At 37.0% G+C, this 26,397-nt stretch overlaps 3 protein-coding genes across 3 annotated transcripts; all 3 read right to left on the minus strand.

The window, feature by feature from the left end:
• Positions 1-1,843: 1,843 nt before the first annotated feature.
• Positions 1,844-5,871, minus strand: LOC126619022 (probable linoleate 9S-lipoxygenase 5). Its single transcript, XM_050287274.1, has 8 exons — positions 5,390-5,871; positions 4,917-5,206; positions 4,480-4,720; positions 4,048-4,395; positions 3,850-3,935; positions 3,308-3,717; positions 2,951-3,214; positions 1,844-2,797 (listed from the first exon to the last, which is right to left on the minus strand). The coding sequence occupies exons 1-8, from the start codon at positions 5,781-5,783 to the stop codon at positions 2,044-2,046; spliced, it is 2,787 nt and encodes a 928-aa protein (XP_050143231.1). The 5' UTR covers positions 5,784-5,871; the 3' UTR covers positions 1,844-2,043.
• Positions 5,872-8,586: 2,715 nt separating this feature from the next.
• LOC126619021 (probable linoleate 9S-lipoxygenase 5) lies at positions 8,587-12,713 on the minus strand. The gene is made up of 9 exons (XM_050287273.1): positions 12,226-12,713; positions 11,617-11,906; positions 11,214-11,463; positions 10,794-11,132; positions 10,548-10,633; positions 10,321-10,428; positions 9,883-10,187; positions 9,531-9,794; positions 8,587-9,428 (listed from the first exon to the last, which is right to left on the minus strand). Exons 1-9 carry the CDS (start codon positions 12,629-12,631, stop codon positions 8,675-8,677), a joined length of 2,802 nt encoding a protein of 933 aa, XP_050143230.1. The 5' UTR covers positions 12,632-12,713; the 3' UTR covers positions 8,587-8,674.
• Positions 12,714-19,906: 7,193 nt separating this feature from the next.
• On the minus strand, positions 19,907-25,510 carry LOC126619026 (probable linoleate 9S-lipoxygenase 5). The gene is made up of 8 exons (XM_050287277.1): positions 25,154-25,510; positions 23,018-23,307; positions 22,657-22,897; positions 22,134-22,472; positions 21,937-22,022; positions 21,695-21,802; positions 21,002-21,570; positions 19,907-20,829 (listed from the first exon to the last, which is right to left on the minus strand). Exons 1-8 carry the CDS (start codon positions 25,353-25,355, stop codon positions 20,076-20,078), a joined length of 2,589 nt encoding a protein of 862 aa, XP_050143234.1. The 5' UTR covers positions 25,356-25,510; the 3' UTR covers positions 19,907-20,075.
• Between the last annotated feature and the right edge of the window lie 887 nt (positions 25,511-26,397).

The following is a 26,397-nucleotide window of genomic DNA, read 5'->3' on the forward strand; positions in this document are numbered from 1 at the left end:
AAATCAGGAATTGTTCATTGCCGAAATGAACACAACAAAACAAACTACGGTATGTTTGGAAGGGTATTGTGTGATTACAATTGTCCGAGTTTACACAAACGGTAGAGCAGTTCAAGACATCGTATTCACTGATTAGCTGAGTAATATGACAATAATTCACTATGGAAGGTTCAAAGCCAAAATCTACATATCCAGATGCGGTACTTTTCCTACTAAATCTCTCTAGTGCTGCATTGTCCTTTGCATAGTGTTTAGTCAATTTCCATTCATGTGCTAGAATGTTGAAAGTTTTAATATTATTTTATAATATTAAATTTATTAGTTGAATGAAAACTAGAAGAGGTGTCTTCTGGTGAAAAAAATGTATCTATCATAATATGAAATTCAAATGAATAACTGTAACTTTTGATTTTTTATGAATTGTCACATGCTTTCTAAAAAGACATTTCAACTTTTATAAATTGGGAACTCATACAGTCACTAAAAAACTTTTCATTGTTTACGTAATCATACAAAGAGAGCACTAAATATTAGAGAGTCTCATTGAGTCCATATGAGAGAGTTTTCAACACATTTGTGGTTCATTGGAGCCTTGTGATTTTTATTACAAGGGAGTGGTCGTTATATCTTGGAGACAAGCGCCGATTAATCATGAGCACCAGGCGTAAACTTGTCTAAAGGACAGAGTACTATCTAACATTTGCCTCAACCTATTTTTAAGTTTTTCTAATCCTTATGCCATGTTCATTTAACATTTGGTTGATCATGTGTATACTTTAAATTATTTATTTACTTGCATAACGGTGTGGGTTCAAACTCCGTCGGTAATTAACCTAACAAAATTTATTATTTGGTAAAAGAAAATAAAAATAATACAACAATTAGACTCTAATTTTCCAACACCTGTAACCATTACCATAAAAAAAAAGGAAAACTAATGAAAAGGGCTTGAAAACTTTGAGTTTTAATGATAAGGACAAAATAAAGGGTAAAGTGAATAGTACCAGGATTGACTTTTTAGTGTAAAAATATGGTTTTTCGTTAAAGTAAACAGTATCAGGAGCTTTTCGTTAAAGTTCCCTAAAAAAATCTGTTATTTTGCCCATCTCAACACCAAACGAGGCCTAAGGGCCAGGCAGTTCATTATTATTCAATGTATATTATAAATAGTCTCCATTTAAAAAAAAAACGAAAAGAAAAAGACCTAGTTGCTACTTGCCCTGCATGTGAAGATGCTCTGAGACGTAATCAACTTAATCCACTTATTGTTTTCTATTTCTGGGATTGACATTTTTGCATTGTTTATGATTCAAGCAACGTCAACCATTTTTTTAGCAGACGTGTATTCACGTTAATTGGAGTGGATATCTTTTCAAACCTACGCGTTTGCGTTCGAATTCTTTCGTGATTTAGATTAGTTTATAGTAAAATTTTATACAAGCTTTAGCAGTATTAGACTTTCGAATGACATTTTAGCAAATATTAGATTCTCTAGTGACACTTTTTTTGTCTCTTATTAGTTGTCCAAATCCTTTGTTTATGTCTTCTGATTTATATTGGCCATGTGTGATTCGTTGATAGATATTTCACTTTACCTAATAACCACCGTCATCTTAATATACTCGTGTAAACATGTATGGACAAAATTTTAACATTTAGATTGTCTAATATGACACCTTTTAGGATCTTCGGTTGCTTGCTACAAAACTGTTACACAATTTTCTGTCCATTGCTATTAAATAGTTGGATTCATTACGACCTCAATAATTATTTCATGTTAGAGCAAACAAGTGTTTTCATATTAAAAATTTTCACTACACCAACATTGAACAATTTTCTGGAATTATTTGGAGAAAAAAAATTTATATATAGCAAGCAAAGAATATGATGAGTGAAATACAGACTAGAGACTATTTTTTGGATACAAGCAACATACTTGAAATTTATTTAAACTGCGGGGAAGGGATTTGAATTTGAGGCATAAGTGGGAGCACATCTACTCTATCCAATGTGACTACACCTGCGTCTGCAATTAGAGAAGCATTAGATTGACACACTGTTGGGAATTCCCTTGCCAGTGAGTCCAGCCTCACTGGAAGGATACATCAAAGTGTATGGGATCTTGGCCGGGCCAATGCGGTTTTTCAGTTTCTCATCATTGTTCATATTTCTAATTTTTTCCTCAATTTCGTCCAGCTTCTTTCTAAACTTCTCAGAAGCTTGCAGTATGTATGGGTCCGTTGTCCATGCCGCGGTTTCTCTCCTCCCGAGATAAACCTCATCAGCCGGGTGCCTTGATAAGACTTCTATCAAGGCCATGCCAAGAAGTGTCTGCAGGTGAGGTGCAAATGTTTCCAAGAATACTTTGTTAGGGTTTGTCTTGAGCTTCTCATACTCCGGAGTGCCTTCTTTTGGCATGAAACGCTGGCTTATGCTTGGTCGGTTTGGGAAGTATCCACCATAAGGATACTGGCCGTAGTTAACTGCTGCATGAAGAGCTGAAGCAATCCATATGATAGTGGTGCATGATTCTATCAACTCATCACGCGTCTGCATTTTAGGCCACCATGGCTCATCTTTCTTGTCGCCATGACCTTCCTCGCGGAGTTCCTTCCACCAGGACTTGAGTTCAGTGTCCATTTGAACTGCCTTGTCAGTTTTATAGTAGAAGGAGCAATAGTCTTTAACCCATGTTTTTATTGCAAACCATACCTCAAGACCATCTGCAGCATATGGATAGTCTTCAACCAGTAACCGCACGCCGTGTGGAGAGCTTGGATCTTCAACTGCCATCCCTCTGAACAAAGCAAAGGGTAGAAACTTAATTACCATCAATGCTTTCAACATTCTTGTTAATTTTTACCTATGACATTGTCTCTTAGCTCTTACTTCCTGTAACTTTGTCCCAAAATTCATTGAACTATAGATGTTACTATTCATTAGATTTTACCTTCTGATCAGATCCACAGGAAGCGCTTGTTCAGGAAAAACCCAGTTCTTATATATCGCAGATGACCATTCCATTGAAAACTTTTCAGGAAAGACTGTTTTCTCTAGGAGTCCACCGGCATTAACAAGAATCTGTCTAGCGACTGCATTTACGTACATTGTGTCGTGAAAGTGAGGATGCAGAAGTTTGTGAATTGGGTGAAGCACGCTCAACTGCCTATTTGTTGCTATGACAAATGGCTCAATCACTGCATGAGTTCTCAACCTGCAACAAAACAAGAACATACTCAAGATGCATTCAGAAAAAAAAAAAATTGTTACGAAATTGTTTGCTAGGATTTCTATGAAAGTGTTATACCAGTGGCTGACGAGGTTATGAAAACCGGAGTCATTTACAGCGACATAAGTTTTAGCAAGTTGCCAAATGGAACTCTCGACGCCTTGGCTAGAGGGAGTATAGACTTCGCTTTCGCAGCCAAATTGATCCCCGTTGTCATGCGGCCAGCTTAATTCAATAGCTAATGGTTTCAAAGTCCCATCATCTTGTAAGAAGAGGAGGGTCCTGCTTGCATATATTTTGGTGGAAGTTTCATTTATACGCCTCAGGTACGGCATCAATGTATCATGGTGGTCTAATATGAATAGCTTGTTCTTGATTGCCTCATCTATGCTGAGTCCATTTAAGTTATGTTCTATGTGTTCTCTGTTTATCTTACTAGTTTGATCCCCATATAGTTTTCGGTCAAGCTTGCTAAGAGGTGGAAATTCCTGCAGTTTATTCAGAATTAGTAACGATTCACGCTGACAAGTGAGAGTAGATAATTCATGTTAATGTAACTTGTCTAGTGTTCAATTTTCTCTATGAAAAACGTAGACATTATCATTAAAGCTTAAGATTACCTCGAGACGACGTATGGCCACAGGATTTACTCCAGCCAGCATTTCTCTTGCGAATTCTTCGTCGGTTCTCCATGCTAAATCATCCTCTAATAAAATCATTTAGAGACCCCAGTCAGGTAAAAGAAAGCCGCCGGCATGTGAAGGCACATAAAATGGAAAGATTTTAGATGTAACCACTATATGCTACATTCTATATACCTTTGATCACTTGAGGCATTGGGAATTTGGGGAATTTTTCGCCATCAGTTCGAAAAAGTTCCTTGACCATCTCTGCAGGTATCCTATCCCTAATAAATTTAATCAAACCATCAGGCAACTCTATTCCTCCTTTATAGAGTTTAAGTACGTCTTGAAAGTTGTCGAACTCCTTCTTCCCACCAAGTTGAGAAGCTAGCCAAGAAGGTAGCCCAGGTTTAAGGAACTGAGCTACAGATTTCAGGGTGTAAGCAAGCAAATCTGACATCTTTATGGAACCGAGTTGTTCATCTCTTGGAACATATACATACATGCTCATAAAAAAGTTTAGCCGGCTCTCAGTGTCGCAATCTATAAAGACAACATCCGTCAATGACAGAAAATAAGAAAACGAAGTTGAGCAGTGACTGGAAAACTGAACTCTTATTGACTAACCCTTTTTTGTTGGTCGTCTTCCTGTTCTTCCCCTGCGAGGATAAGGATTAATAGGCCCTCCAAGAACTGGACGCGCATACTCCTGACTCTTGTCTGGATTCCCCAAATTATTGTAGTAGGCATAGCCGTAGACCCTGTCCCATTCCTTGAGCTCTCTTATTTCATTATCTCCTCTCAAGTTTTCTAGCTCTTCTTCTCTAAATTTCTTTAATGTCCCAGGTGTATCACCTGAAAGATATGTCTGCACAAAATACACAAGTCAATCCGTTACTTTTTGCACACATTACCCCAAACTGGCGCGCAATTGAAATGACGGTTTTCAGTATTTTTAGCATGAGATACAACTAAATGACTATGTCGTCGCACAGAAATATACACTGATTCTTAAATTGGATTTGAAGTTAGAACTGCATGCTTTCATCCCATAATTTGTTTACCTTGTTAGCAAAGAAAACACGGTCTTTTTGGTACTTTTTAGCTGGGTAGACCCATGAATTGCAAACAAAGTGGACACGATCTTCGCCAGGAACATCTTCAAGTGTGACAGACTTCAAGTAGAACTCACTGTGATGCTCATTTCTAATTATGAGTGCTCCTGGGACTCCAATCTTCTTATCCCAATCGAAACTAACGTCAAATGTAATCTCCTCTGCTGTTAAAGGTGTGATTGTGTTAACCCAATTTTCCAAATACGCTGCCTTTCCAACTTCTCCTTGCAATTCAGTTTCTACAAAAACAGATCGAATTCAAAAACTCAAAAAGTTCGGCCATAAGACCTCCAAACTGTGCTTTTTTCGTTGTTTAAAATCGAGAAGTTCTGTTTTCTCTTTTCAGGGTCTTCTGGTATGAAAATGTAATGCAACTTTCTTTAATGAAGAAGTAAACTAAAAGAACAAAGTTGTATTCTCACCAGAACTAATGAGCCGCAGCGAAACCCCTTTGCGAAACAGCTCGTGCACACGATCCAGAACCGACGCTTTAAGGTCATTAAAACCGAGAAAATTCTTCTTCATCAACACCACTCTTCCTTTGATCTTCTTGCCCTCGCGACCGGCCTCAGTTTTGGTTTTCTCTTTCTCCATTTCTCTGAGGCGTGGATCATCAACGGTAGTGGTGTTCTGGGATGCCTTGGCAGCTGCCGAAGCTGAAGTCAACGTTCGAGGAGATCTCGTGACATCGGTCATCGACCAGAAACCAGGCAATTTCATAGCACTCATAGGCAACAGAACTGGTGTGTTGGATGTTGCTGCAACAAGTGTGTTCACCTTGAAGCTCAAAGGATTGAGATACTTGCAATGCAGCATCTCTGTCTGCTTCAAGAACTAAAAATTATAAGTTGAAAATATGTAGAAGGTCTGAACTTTTCACTCAGTGAGAAGAATGTGAGAGAAGGATGTGTGATTGTGGTACATTTATAGGATTTGTGAGTTCACTGTTCAATGTATGTATGCGTGTGTATGTATATATATGTAAATATTCTTGTTTAAAAAGACGACCAGTTGGTGGCTTTGCTACATCAGTTCACTCTTCTGGGGTCTTGAAAGACTTAGAGGCATTTCAGCCTCTTTCTGGCCATCATTATGCAATTCACTAATGCCGGGAATCGAACTCAAAACGTGCCGTGTAGAATATAAATTTGAAATTCATCTCTAACCACTGAGTCATCCCGTGATGATTATATATATGTACATATATGCGCGTGTACAATATAGTCGTCCAGTACTCATAAAAAATAGACTTGGGTGTCCAGGTCAGTCTTAGGCCTCATGTGGTGGTCTTCTTTATTTACACTTCACCAACTTATTCTATCCAAAATTTATTTCTTTTTCCGGGGGTTGACTCAATTACATTATACTTAAACATCCAGTCTTTTTCTAATATTAAGAATTAGGGTCTATTCAATTTGAGATTTTGAAAGGTTTTAAAAAAGTTATAAATTCGTGAAATTTGATGGTGTTTTATAGACTGTGAATTCATTCAAAATCAGGAGGGAGATGTCTGATTTTTAAGTCTTAAATACACAATAAAAGGATTTGAGAAAATTTTAGCGATGATTCCTCAATTTTGACTTAATTGGAGCAATAATCCTTCAAATAAAAATTTGTGACCGTTGGTCCCTTGAATCATCAAAACATGCATCTATGGTCATTTTCGTCAATTCTGTCAGAACTTCAGTCAAAATGAGTCATATTAGAAGAACCATTGCTACAATTGGATTAGAGTTAAAAGATCATTGCTCTAATTAGGTTAAAGTTAAGAGACAATTTCTTCAATTGGGTTAAAGTTGAGGGACCATTGCTCCAATTTTCTTGCCCCTTGATTCAGCCTCACGTGCCACGCACGTGACTCATTTTGACGGAAATTCTAACAGAGTTGATGAAAATGACCATAGTTGCATTTTTTGATGATTTAAGAGACCAATTGTCACATTTTTAGTTGATGAACCATTGCTCCAATTAAGTTAAAATTGAGGGACCATTGGTAGAATTTCCTCAAATGCTTTTTGTTTTGTTTTGAGTACACTGATATTTTTACACTATGAAAGGGGGAGTTCGGCTAAACCACATAATAAGCAGCCTAATTTCCTCAAACCCTTTTAAATCCATCAAAATCATTAGTTTTTATAAGTTTAAAATCAATTCCTAATTAAATAGACATGGAGTATTATGAACTACTTTACAATCCTAATTGAATACATCCAAATTTCTATGGAGTTTTATAAACTCTTTTAAAATTTTACTTCCATGAATTCTTTTAAAATCTTGATTCAATACCCTTGAATTTGTAAACTCTCTTAAAATCTTTTAAATACCTAATTGAATTAGTTTTGCCTCTTTAGACTTCTTGGTTTGATTTCTCTTTTGAATTTGGTGCTTAGGCATCTTGGTCGTACGGCTGAGGTTTTGTTTTCTGTTTCCTGGTCGTACATAGGAAGGTTCTCCTGTAACTAAAATATTAAGATATACAAATTCCAAAGTAAGTGGTCAAAATTTTCAATGGGAATGCGAAGAGAGTTTACATGTAATAGGTGTGAACATGCATATTAAGAATGCAGAAGAGCAACTTCAGCGTTGAAAAGGTTCCTTAGGGCAATTCATAATTAAACCCCTCTGGTGAACAGTAACTGTTTTTTGCATTCTCACCCATAAGCTGAATAGCCATGACAATAGATAATAAAATATTAGTATTTTTTATTCTATAAAATAATAAAAAATAATTTTATTTCAAATTTCGGATATGATTTTTAATCGATCTTGTTGTACCATGTTTCATTAAATAAGAAATTACAACCCAAAGTATTTGAAAAAATATAAAATTATGGTGTAAGGTGGAAGATAATGATAAGACATTTATAGAAAAATTAAATCTTTTTTTTTAATTTTTAAATTTTTTTTCGGATTTTTTATTAATTGTTTACATATATTTTTTAATTTTTACAATTTTTACATTATTTATTTGTTTTATTAATATTTTTTATTAATTTTATAATATAGCTGACATCATTACATCATGTGGCCTCAAGCTCTCGGGCCACCAATTCGAGCCGGGCCTCTCACTTGGGCTTCCCTAGAGGATTTGGATCCTCTCCTGAGCTAATGGAGAGCAGCATCATGATCAATCATCGTGGGCCGTTGGATAAAAATCCAACGGCTATAATTATTATCGTTGGATAAAAATCTAACGGCTCAAGATGATTGGTCATGAGGATCCTCTCCATTAGCTCATGAGAGGATCCAAATCCTTCCCCAGAGCCCCATTGCCCGCATGGGCTGGAGCAGATTGCTAGGGCTATTGGGTCATTTCTGTCGCGGGTCCATTGGGCTCCAGCTCCCGCTGGAGTTGCTCTAAGTCTTGCCAGTTGTGTCTCCCACTTGCCTGGGAGAAGCATTTCGATTTGTCGGTAGCCTGATCATTCCGAAACATCGGGGAAAATGGGCCATTTTTTAATCCGTACTCTTGAGTATCCCATGTGTTGAAGAAGACGGAGGAGGACGACGGCGATGAAGAAGCCACCCCGCTTGTTGCACAGAGCTGGATCCAAGGTTGAAATTTGTACATTGATCGCTCTCCGGTGAAATTTAAATATGGAGGACGACAAGGCGAACAAAAGCGAATTGATGACCATTTTATTCATTGTCCGCAGAGTAATTACATGAACAAGTTTGGTTTTATTCTGATACAAAAAAGAGAAGCATTAGATTGAGACACTGTTGGGAATTCCCTTGCCAGTAAGTCCGGCCTCACTGGAAGGATAGAGCAAAGTGTATGGCATCTTTGCCGGTCCAGCGCGGTTCTTCAGCTTCTCATCCTTGTTCTTTCTCTTCATGCTTTCCTCAGCTTCTTTCAGTTTCTTTCTAAAATTTTCAGAAGCTTGCAGTATGTCTGCGTCCGTTGTCCATTCTGCGGAGTCTCTCTGCCCCAGATAAACCTCATCAGCCGAGTGCCTTGACAAGATTTCAATTGAGGCCATGCCAAGAAGGGTCTGCAGCTCAGGTGTCATTGTTTTCAAAAATGCCTTTTCGGGGTCTGTCTTGAGCTCCTCGTATTCAGGAGTGCCTTCTTCAGGCATGAACCGTCGGCTTATGCTTGGCCGGTTTGGGGGGTATCCACCATAAGGGTACTGCCCAAAATTGATTGCTGCATGATGGGCTGAAGCAATCCATATGATGATGGTGCACGATTCTATCAGCTCTTCTCGAGTCTGCATTTTAGGCCACCAGGGCTCATCTTTCTTGTCACCGTGACCTTCCTCGCGGAGTTCCTTCCACCAGGACTGGAGTTCCGAGTCCTTTTGGACGGTTTCGTCAGTTTTATAGTAGAAGGAGCAGTAGTCTTTAACCCATGTTTTGATTGCCGACCATATCTCAAGCCCATCTGCAGCAAATGGATAGTCTTCTATCAGTAAACGCACGCCGTGTGAGGAGCTTGAATCTTCAACTGCCATTCCTCTGAACAAAGCAAGGGGTAGATACTTAGTTACCTTAAGCGCTATCATCTTTGTTTCTATATGGCAATGCACATATGATTAATGTTACTGTCATAAGATTTACCTTTTGATCAGATCTACGGGGAGCGCTTGTTCAGGAAAAACCCAATTCTTATACATTGCAGACGACCATTCCATTGAAAACTTTGCAGGAAAGAGTGTTGCCTCTAGTATTCCACCAGCGTTAATGAGAACTTGTCGAGCGAGTGCATTTACATTCATATTGTCACGAAAGTGAGGATGAAGGAGTTTATGAATCGGGTGAAGCACGCTCAACTGCCTATTTGTTGCTATAATAAATGGCTCCATCGCTGCATGAGTTCTCAACCTGCGACAAAACAAGAACACATTTAAAGTTTCATTTGGAAAAAAAAAAATTATGAACTTATTTGCTAGGCTTTTTTCGAGTGCTATACCAGTGACTGATGAGCTGATGATAACCAGAGTCAACCACAGCCACGTAAGCTTTAGCAAGTTGCCAAATGGAACTCTCGACACCTTGGCTAGAGGGAGTATAGACGTTGCTAGTGCAACCAAATTGATCTCCATCGGGGTGCGGCAAGCTTAATTCAATAGCTAATGGCTTCAAAGTCCCGTCATCTTGTAAGAAGAGGAGTGTCCTGCTTGCATATGTTTTCGTTGAAGTTGCGTTTATCCGCCTCAGGTACGGCATTATTGAATCATGGTGGTCTAATATGAATAATTTGTTGTTATCGATTGCCTGTTGCAGAAAGTAATTTTCAGTAATTATTTCAAATATGATATAACGAGCTAAAAGGCTGCAAACTTGCAAAGCAACCTCAGGACTACTTGGTTCAAACTCAATTTCGAAACAAACTACTCAATAGTATTACCTCATCTATGCTGAGTCCTTTCAAGTTATGAGCTATGTGTTCTTTGGTTATTCGACTAGTTTGATCCCCATATGCTTTTCGATCTAGCTTGCTAGCAGGCGGAAACTCCTGCAGTTTATTCAGTAAATAATAATGATATCAGGGATGAAAAGTCGAAGTTAATATAGTCCAAATGTAAAATCTCTGGAGTCCCATATTCTTCAAAACAAATGTAGACAATAGCTTACTTGGAGACGGCGAATTGTAACAGGATTTATGCCTGCCAGCATTTCTCTTGCAAATTCTTCATCAGTTCTCCATGCTGATTTATCCTCTAATACAAATCATTCAAAGACCAGTCAGGCAAAAGAAAGACGTTACATCGAAAGTAAGGTCTTACATGGAAGCTAATAAAAATTTCCCAAAGAGAACGAAAATTGTCATTAAACTCATATTAACAAAAGAAAGTGGCTGCATCATATACTTAGTTATACCTTTGATCACTTGAGGCACGGGAAACTTCAGGAATTTTTCACCATCAGTTCGAAAAAGTTCCTTGATTGTCTCTACAGGGATGTTATCCCTAACAGATTTCAGTAAACCCTTTGGCAACTCTATTCCTCCTTCGTAGAGTTTAAGTACATCTTTCAAGCTTCCAAACTCGTTTTGGGTGGCAACTAGAGTTGCTAGCTCATCAGGCTTAACGAGCTGAGATAGCGATTTCACAGCATAAGCAATCGCGTCTGACATCTTTAAGTGACCAAATCTTTCGTCTCTTGGAACGTATACAAATATGCTCATGATAAGCATCATGGGGCTCTCACTCTTAGGATCTGTTAAGATTATAGCAAATTAGTCATATCAAACACGTTTTTTTCATTTGACTGACTGAGAGATAGGGAAAATTGACTGACCTTTTTCAGTTGCCTGTCTTCCGGTTCTTCCTCTGCGAGGATAAGGAAACTCACTAGACCCTCCGAGAATTGGACGCGCATATTCTGGTCCCTTATCTGGTTTCCCCAAATCATTGTAGTAGGCATAGCCATAAACCCTGTCCCATTCCTCAAGCTCTCTTTTTTCATCATCGTCATCTCCTCTCAAGTTTTCGAGCTCTTCTTCCCTGAACTTCTGTAATGGCACTGGTGTATCACTTGAAAGATACGTCTGCGCAAATTTATAGTTCAATTGGTTACTTCAGCATACAATTCGTAAACCCTACGTGTAGCTGTACCGGAGACTATTGAGCAATTGAAACGAACCTTCTCATTATTTCTAGCATAACAAAGCAGTCTATCAGCTAAAACATAATTTGTTTACCTTGTTAGCAAAGAAAACACGGTCCTTTTTGTACTTTTTAGCAGGGTACACCCACGAGTTGCAAACAAAGTGGACTCGACCTTCGCCAGGAACATCTTCGAGTGTGAGAGACTTCAAGTAGAACTCACTGTGATGCTCATTTCTAATTATAAATGCTCCCGGGACTCCAATCTCCTCGTTCCAATCGAAAGTAATGTCAAATGCATTCTCCTCAGCTGTTAAAGGAGTGATTTTGGTAATCCAATCTTCCAAATATGCTGCCTTTCCAACCTTTCCTTGCAACCCATTTTCTACAATAACATATCAAGTTAAAAGCCGAAAATTTTCGATTATAATTCCTCCAAGTTTGTTTTCTTAACACAAAAAACCGGAGCAACTAAGGCGATGAGTATCAGTAGGCTAGAGATTCAGGGTTTGAAACCTCCTTTGTAACAAAAAATAAAATAAAAAATCTGAACCATTACTAATAATTTACCTACTTGGCACCATAATATCAAATATTTGTGAACTGAAGCTAATAAACTAATTAAATAAAAAGTGAACTATAAAACTAAAAATGCACGTAATATGTGAACTTAAAAATAAGTAAATTAGTAATAAAATTCTTACCAGGGTCGCAATTAACAGAACTAATGAGCTGCAGTGAAACTTTTTTACCCCGCAGCTCATGGAAACGATCAAGAAATGAAGCTTTGAGGTCGTTGAGCTCCAAAACATTCTTCTTCATCAACACCACCGTCCCTTTGATCTTCTTGTCGCCATCTTTTGGGTGATGATCAACGGTGATGTTCTGGGATGGCTTGGCAGTTGATGAAACCACAGTTAACGGCTGAGATTTTGCCACATCAGTCATGCACAAGAAACCTGCGGGGAGTAGTTTCATTGGACCAGTCGTTTGGAGCAACCCTGGTCTGCCATTGACTGACGTGGCACGATCTGGATTGGTGGTTTTTGCTGCTGCTGCAACAACTGAGTTCAAGGGACTGAGATGCTTAAGATGAGCACGAAGCATCATTGCCTGCTTCAAGATATGAAAAAGTAATATTAGAAAAAGGGCTTGAGGATCTCACTTCGCTGATAAGTGTGAAGAATGTGAGAGGGGTTGGTGGGATTTATAGCAAAGTGGAAGCTCACTGTTCAATGCGTTTTAGACATACCCTCCAAATTTTTTAATGCGTCTTCCAGTATTTTTTGAAGTTGAGACTAACTTGCATAATTGTAGTGTATTTTGTCAATAATATAACTCTATATGGTAAAAAGTTTACGTTTAATATTATATCATTGACACAAATCAATATAGTACTATTGTAACGTTTTTTTGTCAATAATATAATTTTATACTGTGAAAATTTTATTACATAACATTGTATAATTGTCACAAATCACTACGGAGTCTTTCTCTTGGAATCTGTCCTAGAAATCTTGATTTACGTCTTTTGGCCTTGAGTGGGAGAAAGTGGAAGTCTTTTAACTTCACCAAGTTATTCTGTGTTCTTCCATTTCTAAGGTTGACTTATAGTTTACCGGTCATTTCGAAGAAACTTCAACTCTACCTACCAAGGAACATCTTTAATCGGACTACTTGATCACATGAATGATTCGATTAATTTTATAAAAAAATATGATCTTTTGTATTTTAATCTCACTAAGTATTAAAAGTGTTAAAGACAATTCGTTTTGAATTAGATGCTCAAATTCTAATACTTAACATCGTTAATTCTGAGAGAATTGCCTTATGCGATTACCCTAAATTCCCTCATGTTCCACACCGACAAATATAGACAGATTTCAATAAAGATTCTCTAAAAAACAGCCATTTATGGGCCAGTCGTCATCTTTTCCACTTTCTTCTTTCAAGACTTTGTATAAAGTGGCTTGCAAAAGCTAAAAAGCCTAAAACACATCAATTATTAAAATTGGAAGAGGATCCTTTATTGAGCTCAGGATGAAGATCCTCCTGACCAGCTTATCTAGGCCGTTCAAACTTAATCTAACAGTTACAATTATTATAACTTTTAGAATGCCTGCTTGTTTAGAGCCGTTAGATTAAATTTGAACGGTCTAGATGAGTTGGTCAGAAGGATTCCATCCTGAGCTCAAGAGAGGATCCTCTTCCATTAAAATACACCACAAATTCAACCGTCGGTGACATTATATAATTCGGTTTTCAGCATGGTATATCTAGAAATAAATTACGAGTACATGCTATATCTTAGTAATCCACTTATCAAAGTATTATAATATGTGTTGACGACATGATTAATATTTTTATCACTCAAAAAATTTTCTCGTACATTTAATCAATTTAAAGATTCTTAAATAGAAACTTTTTTGACACGTTGGTCATCCGTCAAAAACACATAGGAAGGACCAATGTGGGTGACAATATGATTACTACAGTAATTCACTTCTTAATTCTCCTAGTTATATTGTTCCTTGGTATGTGTGTGTTGATTGGAGCAATTGCCTATGCATATTAGCCATGTGCGTGTTTTTGTTTCTCACATATTTCGCAAGGTTATGTGGCCGATGCCTTAGCTAATTTTTGTGCAAATTATGATGCATATTAGTCCAATTCTTTCCTGTGCAGTTTCTACTTATATTGATGATGATGATGATGACTCACAATTGTTTACAGTTCTGTGTCAAATTTGGCGTTTGAATCAGAAAATGATGATTCAATTTCAAGGTAACTTCAAACTATTTTACCAAACCAACAAATATTGACTCAGCAATAGCAAAATTCTCTAAGCAGACAATAATAGTAAAGTCATCTAGGGGTGGGTTCGGTTTAAATCGGTTCGGTTTTTTGCCAAAACCGAAACCAAACCGAAATTTCGGTTCGGTTCGGTTCGGTTTATTTTTTTTTCGGTTCGGTTTTTTCCGGTTCGGTTTCGGTTCGGTTTCGGTTTTTTGATTTTTTAAAAAAAAAAAATGAAAAACATTGAAATTTTAAATTTTAACATATCCAACACAATCATAACATAAGCATTCTAACTAGAATCAAAGACAATGAAAATAAACATTTAAAATTGAACTAAAATCATCAATCAAGTTTTCAAAAGTCCAAACTAACAACCTCACAATACAAAAATCGTACAAATGACTTAGAAAAGTTAAATTGTATGATGTTGTTCAAAGATCAAGGTTGTTTGCTTGTAATTGCATGTTGACAACTTGATTAGTAAAAATAATGCGTGGGTGGATTTATTTAGTGTGTGTTAGATTCTTTTCCATCACAAATTACCCAAGTAATCTATCCGAAATAAATGTTTATGGATTCTGTTACATGTTATATGAGAGTAGATTTGGAAAAGAAAGCTAGGGCAGAAGTAGGCAGTGCTATGGAGATGGATGTAGGTACTTCTGGAGGAGGTTTGGTTCCGGAACCTTATATGAGGGATAAATAATAGGTTAGGGTTTACAGTTTTTATAGGCCTTTTTTTAAATATTTTGAGCTTAAAGTTTGGCAACACATTGGGTTTAGCACATTTTAACTTACAAATTGGGTTTAGAAAATAATACCCAAAACAAATAATTAAATAAAAAAAATTAATTTAATTAATTCGGTTCGGTTCGGTTTAGTTCGGTTTCTAGATCACTAAAACTGAACCGAACAAAAAGAATTTGGTTCGGTTCGGTTTTTTCAATTCGGTTCGGTTTTTTCGTTCGGTTCGGTTTTTTCGGTTTCGGTTCGGTTTGATTTTCGGTTTTTTGAACCCACCCCTAAAGTCTTCTTTCTTTCATGATTTTGTATGAAAAGATTTGCAAAGGCGGCTAAACTTTATCTGCTTTAGTTTGTTCATTCTATATATGTAGTGATTAAAATACACCATAAACACATACTATGGTGAAATTCTATAATCCAAATTTCCAATATCTAAAAGAATACCTGCGGTATCCAGTCACATCATCCATCATGCAAGCGTTGTTACTAATTCAAATGTTATAAACTATAACATAAGTTTAGGTTTTCAATATGGTATATCTAAAAATAAAGTACGAGGATATGCTACATCTTAGTAATCCACTAATCAAAATGTTGTAATATGTGTTGACGATATGATTAATATTTTTGTCACACGAAAAGTTTTCTCGTACATCTAGTCAATTTAAAGGTTCTTAAATAGAAACTTCTATGACATGTTAGTCATACGTCAAAGACACATAAGAAGGACCAACGTAGGTGACTATATGATTACTACGGTGATTCACTTCTTAATTCTCCTAGTTATATTATTCCTTTGCATTTGTGTGTTGATGGGAGCAATTGCCTATGCATTTGGTGTGTTTTTGTTTCTCACGTATTTCGCGAGGGCAATTGTGTGGCCGATGCCTTAACTAACTTTGGTGCAGATCATCATGCATATTACTAGTGGTCCAACGTTCCTTCATGTGCAACTTCTGCTTATATTCATGATCCTTCTTCTATCAACTATCATTTTAAATGATTTTTATAATATGTTTTCTTTGTAATTGGGTTTGATTTTTGATTCCCAGCTGTATTATTTCCTATGTTTTTTCCTCAACGAGGTTTGGTTTTTTGTTTACCTAATTTGTATTTCTCTTTTTATTTTAATAAGATTATGGGGATGATCGGTGATTACCCCATCCTTAAAGAAAAAAAAACATAAGAAGGCCATGCATTCAAATTCCCCGCAGACCCAATTTTAATAGAGTCAATGAAGAAATCCCAACAAAGTAACGTGAGGTCTTTGAATTCACCAACTTTAAAGACCCACCCTTTTCTTTTTGGTGATCATATCATAAGAGTCTAAACTTTCAATGACGATGATGATTGATCACTCACAATTGTTTACAGTTCTGTGTCAAATTTGGCATTTGAATCAGAAAATGATGGCTCAATTTCAAGGTACCTTCAACCCATTTTACCAAACCAACAAATATTGACTCAGCAATAGCAAAATTCTCTAAGCAGACGATAACAGGAAAGTCTTCTTTCTTTCATGATTGTATGAAAAGACTAGCAAAGGCTAAACTTTATCTGCTTTAGTTTGCTAATTCTATTTCTCTAGTGATTAAAATACACCACAAACACATAATATGGTTAAACTTTTTAACCCAAATTTCCAACCTCTACAAAACCTTTTCACGTAAGCACAGTTACTAATTCAAGTGTTATAAATTAGAAATAATCTTAATACACATAATTGATACTCCATGGCCCCCACATTCGAAAATTTCTGATAAATCTATTCAACCCAATCATGCTAATCCACAAATTCATTCTGGTTCTTTATTTCATTGTCAGACTCAACATCATGGATTCATATTTTGTCCCGTTTAAGGGTTCAATTGTGATCCTCCACCTACCATAAAATCTTCTGTGTAAAAATATTGTATTGATAAACAAATTCAACTAATCTGTCATATATATACAGTATTTTCAAATCTCATATGGGTTTTTTTTATTCTTAGAAAGAATCAAGTGTCTCTGTGAGTGATGCATGCCTTCACCACAAAACGATATCTGAATCAAAGATTAAAATGCTTAAGAGTCCACAAAGGTAGGTTTTTATTTTTTATTTGTTTTTATTTTAGAAAACCTCGGCGGCACATAGATAGGTTCTTCTTCTGCATTAGAATATAGCAGAAAATATAGAGATTTTTGGAAGTGATCAAAATGTCAAATGGGAAAACTAGAAGTTTACATGCAAGAGGGATGAACTAGTTGCAGAATATATATATATTTTAAGTTGTGTTCCCACTTGTATCAATGATTAAATTAAATTTTACTGATTAAATTAATTTATGAAGCTGCAGAAAAAAGCTTTTCTGAAACAAATTAATTTACTGATTAAATTAAATTTTAATAACGATAATCATAGCTTTCACATTATGAGCTCGATCAGAAGTGTTTTAAAAATAGCTGAAAGCGTTTTGGTAAAAATATTTTTGGAATCAATTTTTAATAAAAATGAAGGTAAATTATGGAAAAACACTTAAATGTTTCCTGGAAGAAGCACGTAATTGGTGTTTTTTTGCAAAAAAACATTTAAAATGTTTTTGGAACAAAAAATTATTTTCTCTAGAAACACTTTCAATCATTTTAAAAGTATTTTCAAACAAGTTTTATATTAAAATTTATAGTCAAGCCAAAAAAACATTTAAAATGTTTTTGGAACAAAAAATTATTTTCTCTAGAAACACTTTCAATCATTTTAAAAGTATTTTCAAACAAGTTTTATATTAAAATTTATAGTCAAGCCACATGGTATAAGACGACTCGACCAAGTCAAGTAAAAGTGTAAAACGAGTTCATGGACTTGTCAGGGTTTTCACCTACCTAAGTAATAATTAACCAATAACCAGTAGATATATGTTATTATCTTTGAAGTCTTGCAACTCGACTGTAGTCACATAATCCAATATAACAAGACAAATGTTTGTGTTGGACTCTCGCAAGAAGGTGTAGGACTATCTTATGGTATGGAGTGAGATTAAAGAATGGTGAGAGTTTGAGACAAATTTAAACCAATATTATATTGGCAGTTGACAATTCAATATTATAGTGTTTGTGTTTTTGCAATTGGTTCTCTCTTGTGAAAGATTTTTGTTTTGTTTTTGAAACAGATGAGATAGGAGCATTCAGAGAATGATAACGCTTGGGTATCCGATTTCTGTCATGCAAGGCAGCTGAGAGTGAGGTGGTTCTTTTAGTAACCTATAAGGGTCCAAAAACTAGCTACAAGAGCTACTATAAAAACTGAGCTTTAGGTTGATTACTTTGATGGATGATTACAAATTCTAGCATATTTACATGGGATAATTTTCTTAGAGTCACGAAATACTTTTAACATTACTAAGTCATTAACGTTTTGTGCTTATAAGGAGAGCTCAACAATGACCTTTTTTTAATTAAGAGGTATTGACCTTAATTGGAGAGAAAAAATTGTTTGAATTGACTTCAGTTGAGAAAAATTGTTTCTGACCTTTTATTAACTTTGTTTGAGAGTAAAATGTTCATCAAAATATGACAAAATATGAAATTATTTATCAACGTAAATCGAAAAGACCTATACAATATGTTGTTTCCTCTCAAAGAAATTTATTAGAATAAGGTCTGTAATTTACTTGGGGTAAAAACATATCACTTCGACTCGATTTTTGCGGTTAATAGCATTGTTATAGGTTTTTTTTCAACTCCCAACAGTACGAATGAAATTTTATTAATAACGAAAAAGAAAGTTAAAAAAACATTATTACGGTTGTCCATAATTATTATGCTAATATTGTATGCCTTACTGAATCTATATAGAGAACAAATTATGTAATTGTCACATCCGGCCCGGGGTCCACCACATCCCGGGCCCGCTCTACCACCGTAGCACGATATTGTCCGTTTTGGGCCCCGACTACGCTCTCACGGTTTTGTTTTTGGGAACTCACACGAGAACTTCCTAGTGGGTCACTCATCATAAGATTGCTCTCGCGCGCTATTCACTTAACTTCGGAGTTCCGATGGAACCCGAAGTCAGTGAGCTCCCAAAAAGCCTCATGCTAGGCAGGGATGAGAATATACATATAAAGATCACTCCCCTGGGTGATGTGGGATCTTACAATCCACCCCCTTAAGGGACCCGAAGACCTCGTCGGCACACCACGACTAGGGTTAGGCTCTGATACCAATTTGACACATCTCGGCCCGGGCGGGACCACTTTCCGAGCTCGACTCCACCATAGCACGATATTGTCCGCTTTGGGCCTCAACCACGCCCTCACGGTTTTGTTTCTGGAAACTCATACGAGAACTTCCCAGTGTGTCACCCATCCTGGGAATGCTCTCGTGCGCTACTCGCTTAATTTCAGAGTTCCGACGGAACCCGAAGCTAGTGAGATCCCAAAAGGCCTCGTGCTAGGTAGAGATGAGAATATACATATAAGGATCACTCCCCTAGGCGATGTGGGATCTTACAATCCACCCCCTTTAGGGGCCCGAAGTCCTCGTCGGCACACTTCCGGCCATGAATTGGCTATGATACCAAATTATCACATCCTGACCCGGGGTCCACCACATCCCGGGCTCGCTCCACCACAGTAGCACGATATTGTCCGCTTTGGACCCCGACTACGCCCTTACGGTTTTGTTTCTGAGAATTCACACGAGAACTACCTAGTGGGTCACCCATCATAGGATTGCTCTCGCGTGCTACTCGCTTAACTTCGCAGTTCCGATGGAACCTGAAACCAGTGAGCTCCCAAAAGGCCTCATGCTAGGTAGGGATGATAATATACATATAAAGATCTCTCTCCTGGGCAATGTGGGATCTTACAGTAATACATTATAATATATGTTGAACAGTTAGCCAATGTATTTACATGGCTTTTATTCCACCCACAATTTTTAGGTCATACTTCTAACATATCACACAAAGAAAGAATCATATTTAACCTTTGCTTAGTATACTAATTAACTAATAATTAAAACTACAGAAGCTTTAAATTGAGACACTGTTGGGAATTCCCTTGCCAGTAAGCCCCCCTCCGCTAGTAGGAAACAGCAAAGTGTAAGGCACCTTCACCGGTCCAACGCGGTTTTTCAACTTCTCGTCATTGTTCATACTTGTAATCCTCTCCTCAATCTCCTCCAGTTTCTTTCCAAACTTGTCGAATGCTTCCAATGGCGCAGCGTCTGCTGTCCACTCGGGCGTGTCTCGCTGCCCCAAGTACACTTCGTCAGTAGAATGCCTCGACAGAATTTCAATGAGGGAAATGCCAAGCAGTGTCTGCAGCTGAGCAGTGATTGTTTTCAAGAACACTTTGTCGGGGTTGGACTTGAGCTCTTCGTATTCAGCAGTTCCCTTTACGGGCATGAATTTTCGGCTTATAGTAGGGCGGTTGGGAAGGTATCCGGCGTAAGGGTACTGCCCGAAGTTGACAGCTGCATGGAGGGCAGAAGCAGTCCATATGATAGTTGTGCAGATTTCAACTAGCACTTCGAGAGTCTGCAATTTTGGCCACCAGGGCTCGTCTTTTTTGTCACCGTGGCCTTCCTCTACTAGCTCCTTCCACCAGGATTGGAGCTCGGCGTCTTTCTGGATTATATCATCGGTCTTGTAGTAGAAAGAGCAGTAGTCTGCAACCCATGTTCTTATTGCAAACCAGATTTCAATCCCATCAACAGCATACGGGTAGTCCTCAATCAGTAGGCGAAGGCCGTGTGGAGAATTTTTATCCTTAACTGCCACTCCTCTGTTTTGATCAAAGCCAAGGCAATGTGATTAGAACAAGAAATGAATATTATTACAAAGGTAAATAATTTCCGCTCCCCATTTTCTCCTTGTACACCACTATTTATTTATGCACCTTGATTCTCTCTTGATTTATTCAATTCAAAGTCTGAAAGTATAGATTTTTTGTTTACCTTTTGATGAGATCTGCAGGGAGAGCTTGCTCAGTGAAATTCCAATCCTTGTACACAACTGATGACAGCTCCATGGCATACCTAGCTGGGAAAACTGTCGTCTCAAGAATACCGCCAGCATTGATGAGGATTTGCCTCGCAAATGCATTGATGTTCATCGTGTCACGGAAGTGAGGATGCAGAAGTTTGTAAATCGGGTGAACCACGCTTAGTTGCCTGTTTGTGGCAATTACAACTGGCTCACTCACTGCATGAGTGTTCAACCAGTGGCTGATGAGTTGATGGACTCCGGAGTCATTGACAGCCACATAAGCTTTAGCCAGTTGCCATATGGAACCTTCCACACCTTGTTCAGCTGGTGTGTAGACATTACTAATGCAACCAAATTGATCTCCGTCAGGATGAGGCAAGCTCAACTCGATCACCAATGGTTTCAAAGTTCCATCATTTTGCAAGAACAGCAGAGTTCTACTACCGTAGATCTTGTTTGAAGTTGAGTTTATCCGCCTCAGGTACGGCATCAGTGAATCATGATGGTCTAGTATGAATAACTTGTTTTCCTTGAGTGCCTGTTCAACCAAATTCATTTTCACCTCATACAATTTGATACAGAACCAACACAATCTAATTGCAAAATAACAGCATACTGTCAGTTTTTTTTTTCTTTCAACGAATCCGAATAAAATATTTTACCTCATCCACTGTTAGTCCATCCAAGTTGTTCTTTATATGTTCTTCGGTTATTGTACTGTTTTGATCACCGTAAACTTTTGGATCTAACTTGCTTGCTGGCGGAAATTCCTGAAATTCAATAAGATGCATGATTAGAGATGAAGCGAAAATAAACTTGACATTTAGAACGTTTTGTTGGAGTCTTGTGTCCATTTATTTCATTATCATTACAGAAAATCTGCGAAAGATAATGCGAAGATTACTTGGAGACGAGCAATGTTGACAGGGTTCACTCCAGCCAGCATTTCCCTCGCAAATTCTTCATCGGTCCTCCAAGCAGACTTATCCTCTTCGCCAAATCAAAACATCACAGTTAGAACTTAGACTAAAGAAAAAAGTGCAATATTTCGTAGCCTATTGTTAGTATTGTAAGCCTCTAAATTCAAAATGTTTTCGTTACCTTTGATCACTTGAGGCGTTGGGAATTTGAGCAATTGTGCACCATCGGTTCGGAAAATTTCCTTCAGCATCTCCGCAGGGATGTTGTCTCCAATATCCTTCAATAAACCTTCAGGCAATGGAATGCCTCCTTCGTAGAGCTTAAACACATCTTCAAAGCTGTCAAACTCGCTAGGAGTTTGGTCAAACAAGGATTCTAGCTCCGGTTTAATGAACTGAGCTATGGATTTCAGGGCATAAATAAGGAAGTCTGACAGCTTCAAGTGTCCAAATCTTTCATCCCTTGGAACGTAGATGTTTAAGCTCTGAATAAGCGGCAGACTACTCTCGCTGTTAGGATCTGTTACAATAAGATCAGAAAACTCTTAGTGATTATAACATCATCAGTTCATTAAATTCCATATTAGAATATCAAATTTACACTTCTTAATAAAGATTAACTCTAAAGATACCGAAAACTAGATTAACTTTGGATTCTCATTAGTAACTCCAAAAAAATAGAGAAAATATTGCAGATGGCTAACCTGTCTTAGTTGGTGGTCGGCCAGTTCTTCCACGGCGAGGGTAAGGGTACTCACTAGACCCTCCAAGAATAGGACGGACGTATTTGGCACCCTTATCAGGTTTCCCCAAATCATTGTAGTAAGCATAGTCATAAACCCTTTCCCATTCTTGGAGCTCTCCTTTTCCATCTCCCCTCAAGTGTACTAGCTCTTCTTCTCTGTATTTTCGCAATGGCAATGGTGTCTCGCTTGGAAGATAAGTCTGCACAAACATACAGGCATGAACTTTTAGTCTTTAGCTTAGGATACCATATATTTTCAACCTCACCAAAAAAAAAAAAAATTACAGCAGATACTATGAAACGTGCAAATCATTCGTTACCTTGTTGACGAAGAAAACACGGTCTTTGGTGTATTTTTCAGTAGGGTAAACCCAAGAGTTGCAAACGAAGTGTACACGGCCCTCACCGGGAACATTTTCGAGTGTGACGGTCTTGAGGAAGAACTCACTGTGGTGGTTGTTTTTGATTAAGAAAGCTCCTGGAACTCCTACTTCCTCTTCATAGTCAAATGTAACCTTGAATGCAGACTCTCCTGCTGTTAAAGGTGTGATTGTGGTAATCCAGTCTTCCAAATAAGCTGGTTGTCCAAGCTTCCCCTTCAATCCATTTTCTACAAAATTCATATATCAATTAGTCAAAAATTAATTTATCATTCAAGAAAATATACCAAGTTCGTATGCTCGAGTTCTTTTTTCATCTTTTACTTATACTACTTTGATTTACAGAGAATGGAATTTGAACTTGACCGCAAGGGGATTAACACACTATCATGTACAACTAACCTACCTAACTCACATATTCTTGTGCTCAAATTTTATTAGGAACAACTCTAAAGTTGTTTTATTAGAATATTCAAGGGAAAAGAAAAAAGGAATTGGATCTGGTAAAAAGTTAAAAACCATAGTAACAAAAAGGGTTAAAAGCCATGTCCAGTTGCACGGTGCTTCATTTTCAGGTTAAACTGGTGGCTTAGACTGGTAGGTCTTTTTTTTTTTTTTTTTTTTTTAATTTTTTTGTAAAAAAGGACTAGTTGGTAGCCAAGTTATGACAATTCAACTTTTAAAGAGATCGAAAAGATTCAAATAAGTATTTTAGTTTCTCCCATACACCATCATGTGATTAACCTAGTTTAGACTGATAGTTGGCTTTCAAAGGTAAGATTAACGTACCTGTCTAATCAGTTAATGACATGGCCACTATGAAAAAACAACAAATGGAATGACTAATAACCATGATTTAAAAAACATTATCTTATTTTTCACAAGCTTAATTATGTCACTTTTTGAACTAAACCAACACCAATTTTCTAACCAACTATTTCGAATTCCTATCAAGCAGTCATGACATAATTACAACTAGACTAATTATTCCAAATGGTAGAGACCCCAAATAGGAAAATGTCAGGGTCTTGAAAATTTTGGATCATCTTTTATCAAACAAATAATGTCGCGGTTAATAGTTGAACTTATTTTTTAATGATTTAAAGGAGTCCAACCATTAACCAGCATACATCATGTAGTTTACAAAAGATGATCTCTTTAACATCACTGACCAATTAATATAGTTCCTTATGTTGTGCACCATTAATATTTTAATTCTGATTCTTAACATACGATCTTATTTCATGATCCAAATATATGACTTGGTCTCCGGTCCGGTCCATGCCGGACCATAGAGGGCTAAACAGTGTAACGCAATGAAAAGTAAAATAGAATAAAAGCCTCAGGAATGGAAGCAAACACTGTTATCTTTTTACTCAGATTTTAGACCACAAAAGTTAAAAGAAAAAAAATAGACCGACTTATTGTGATCGAGGTCGTTTCTTTGAAGATATGTCATAAAGCTGTTTCCATTCTCAGCCGTATAAAAGGGGCGGAATTTAAAAAAAAAAAAAAAAAAAAACAAGAAAAAGCAACCCCAAACCAGTTCTTCACTTTGCGAGGATCGAAGAAACTCTCTCAAAGCAAATGAAAACCGTTGATATCAGAATTTCATCTCATTTTCAATCTCAATGATATATTTTTGACACATGAAGTTGATCGCGACACATTGCCTATCAAATGCAAGTTTTATCATTAGATGTTGCCTACTTGGATTAGAGAGTAAGCAATTTAATCAATTTTGCGTATTTAAACAAATTAAATAGCATTTACTCCATCAATTATTGGGAAAAAAAGAAGAAGAAAAGTTCATGTCAGAATGAATAACGCAACCAATCCACCAAAGAAAGAGGGAGAGTGAGTAAACAATCTTAATCTTATCATAAATAATGCATCAAAGAAAAAGAACCAGAAGAAAAATGAAACGATGATCGAGAGCAAAGACTAAAATCTTAAACCAATCTAAAACAAACCTCAAATGATCTCTAGGATTGATGAAAACTCTATCAATTATTCGATTTTCTCCCTAACCATGCACAGAAACTGTATAATCTTGCAATGAAAAGATAAACTCACCGGAATCATCAGCATGGACGGCACTGATGAGCTGCAGAGAAACCCTTTGGCCGACCAACTCATGCACGCGATCGAGAACAGAAGCGTTGAAGTCGTTGAAGTCCAAAACATTCTTCTTCATCAGCACCACAGTCCCATTGATCTTTCCATGATTCTCATTTTGCTGGTGGCCTGTGAGCTTCTCAACGATATTCTGCAGCATTTTGTTCTTCTGCTTTGCTTTACACGAATTAAGCAAAGAATATATGCTATTGTGATCTACAAATCCAAAAGAATATATATGTTTTGTGTTTTATGAAAAAAGGTGGGTGGTGAGGTGAATCGAAAGTTGAAAGCTGGTATGGTCGAGTGCAGCAGGGCGTTGTGGTATTTATAGGGAACAAAGAAAAGTGGAGCAGTACGTTCGTTCTATCACTTTATTTTTTTTAATTCGTGCCAAGTCATCGGTATTTTCTTGGAACAAGTCTACACCACTTACCAAAATTGTGATTTGGCTAGTCAAAATAACAAGGCCAAATAGGTTTAGGTTTCTAATTGATGTTTTGGGAAAGATAAAAGGAACGTGCACAGATTATTTTTCATAAGAATTGAGAAATAGGTTGTTTTTTCTTCATAATCCCAACAAATTTAAGATTAGGAAATAAGCTAGTTTTCCCTACTCTAAAAGGATTTAGGAATCTTATACTATACTTGTAAGACATGTAACCATTGATCTATGTATTTAAAGAGGTTTGTTGGAGGTTGATTATTCACACGAACAATGTAGAGAATACAAGGGTAGAAAGCCAAGAGTGATAGAGAGTTCTAAAGCAAGGTTTTGGGGTTTAGCATAAGGGTTTCTAATAAGTTCTTGTAACCAAGTTTTTATTCTCCGTAGTGCAAGTGAGTACTCAAGAGGAATCACACAATAAGTAGGTAAAGTTCGTTAAACCTCGCTAAATTCTTTGTGTTTATGTCTGACGTGTATACTTTATTCACATAGTATCACCTCATAGGTTTGCTTAACATCGAAAACTATCAATAAACAAAATCAACTAAGGGAAATTAAAATCAACTAAAATTACTTGTAGGAATGGCTAAGTGATGGTGGTGACCAAAAAGAAGCAGTGTAAATTTGACCTATACTCGTTTTTCAAGACTAGAAAAAATAACATCCCATCAGAAATTTAACAAAAATATTACAAGTGGCCCATACATTGTACTTGGTACACACACATAAAATATGCAACACATTACTAAAATTG

This window comes from Malus sylvestris, chromosome 4, assembly GCF_916048215.2.
Source record: "Malus sylvestris chromosome 4, drMalSylv7.2, whole genome shotgun sequence".
NCBI classification, from domain to species: domain Eukaryota; kingdom Viridiplantae; phylum Streptophyta; class Magnoliopsida; order Rosales; family Rosaceae; genus Malus; species Malus sylvestris.

Coding starts and splice junctions, on each gene's coding strand:
- LOC126619022 (XM_050287274.1), bottom strand. CDS start 5,783: ATGCTGCATTGCAAGTATCTCAATCCTTTGAGCTTCAAGGTGAACACA. Junction 4,396..4,479: donor AAGACGACCAACAAAAAAGG/GTTAGTCAATAA, acceptor TTGTCTTTATAG/ATTGCGACACTGAGAGCCGG. Junction 3,936..4,047: donor AATGCCTCAAGTGATCAAAG/GTATATAGAATG, acceptor TGATTTTATTAG/AGGATGATTTAGCATGGAGA.
- LOC126619021 (XM_050287273.1), bottom strand. CDS start 12,631: ATGATGCTTCGTGCTCATCTTAAGCATCTCAGTCCCTTGAACTCAGTT. Junction 10,429..10,547: donor TTACAATTCGCCGTCTCCAA/GTAAGCTATTGT, acceptor AATAAACTGCAG/GAGTTTCCGCCTGCTAGCAA. Junction 10,188..10,320: donor AAGGACTCAGCATAGATGAG/GTAATACTATTG, acceptor TTTCTGCAACAG/GCAATCGATAACAACAAATT.
- LOC126619026 (XM_050287277.1), bottom strand. CDS start 25,355: ATGCTGCAGAATATCGTTGAGAAGCTCACAGGCCACCAGCAAAATGAG. Junction 22,473..22,656: donor CCGACCACCAACTAAGACAG/GTTAGCCATCTG, acceptor TTATTGTAACAG/ATCCTAACAGCGAGAGTAGT. Junction 21,803..21,936: donor TCAACATTGCTCGTCTCCAA/GTAATCTTCGCA, acceptor ATTGAATTTCAG/GAATTTCCGCCAGCAAGCAA.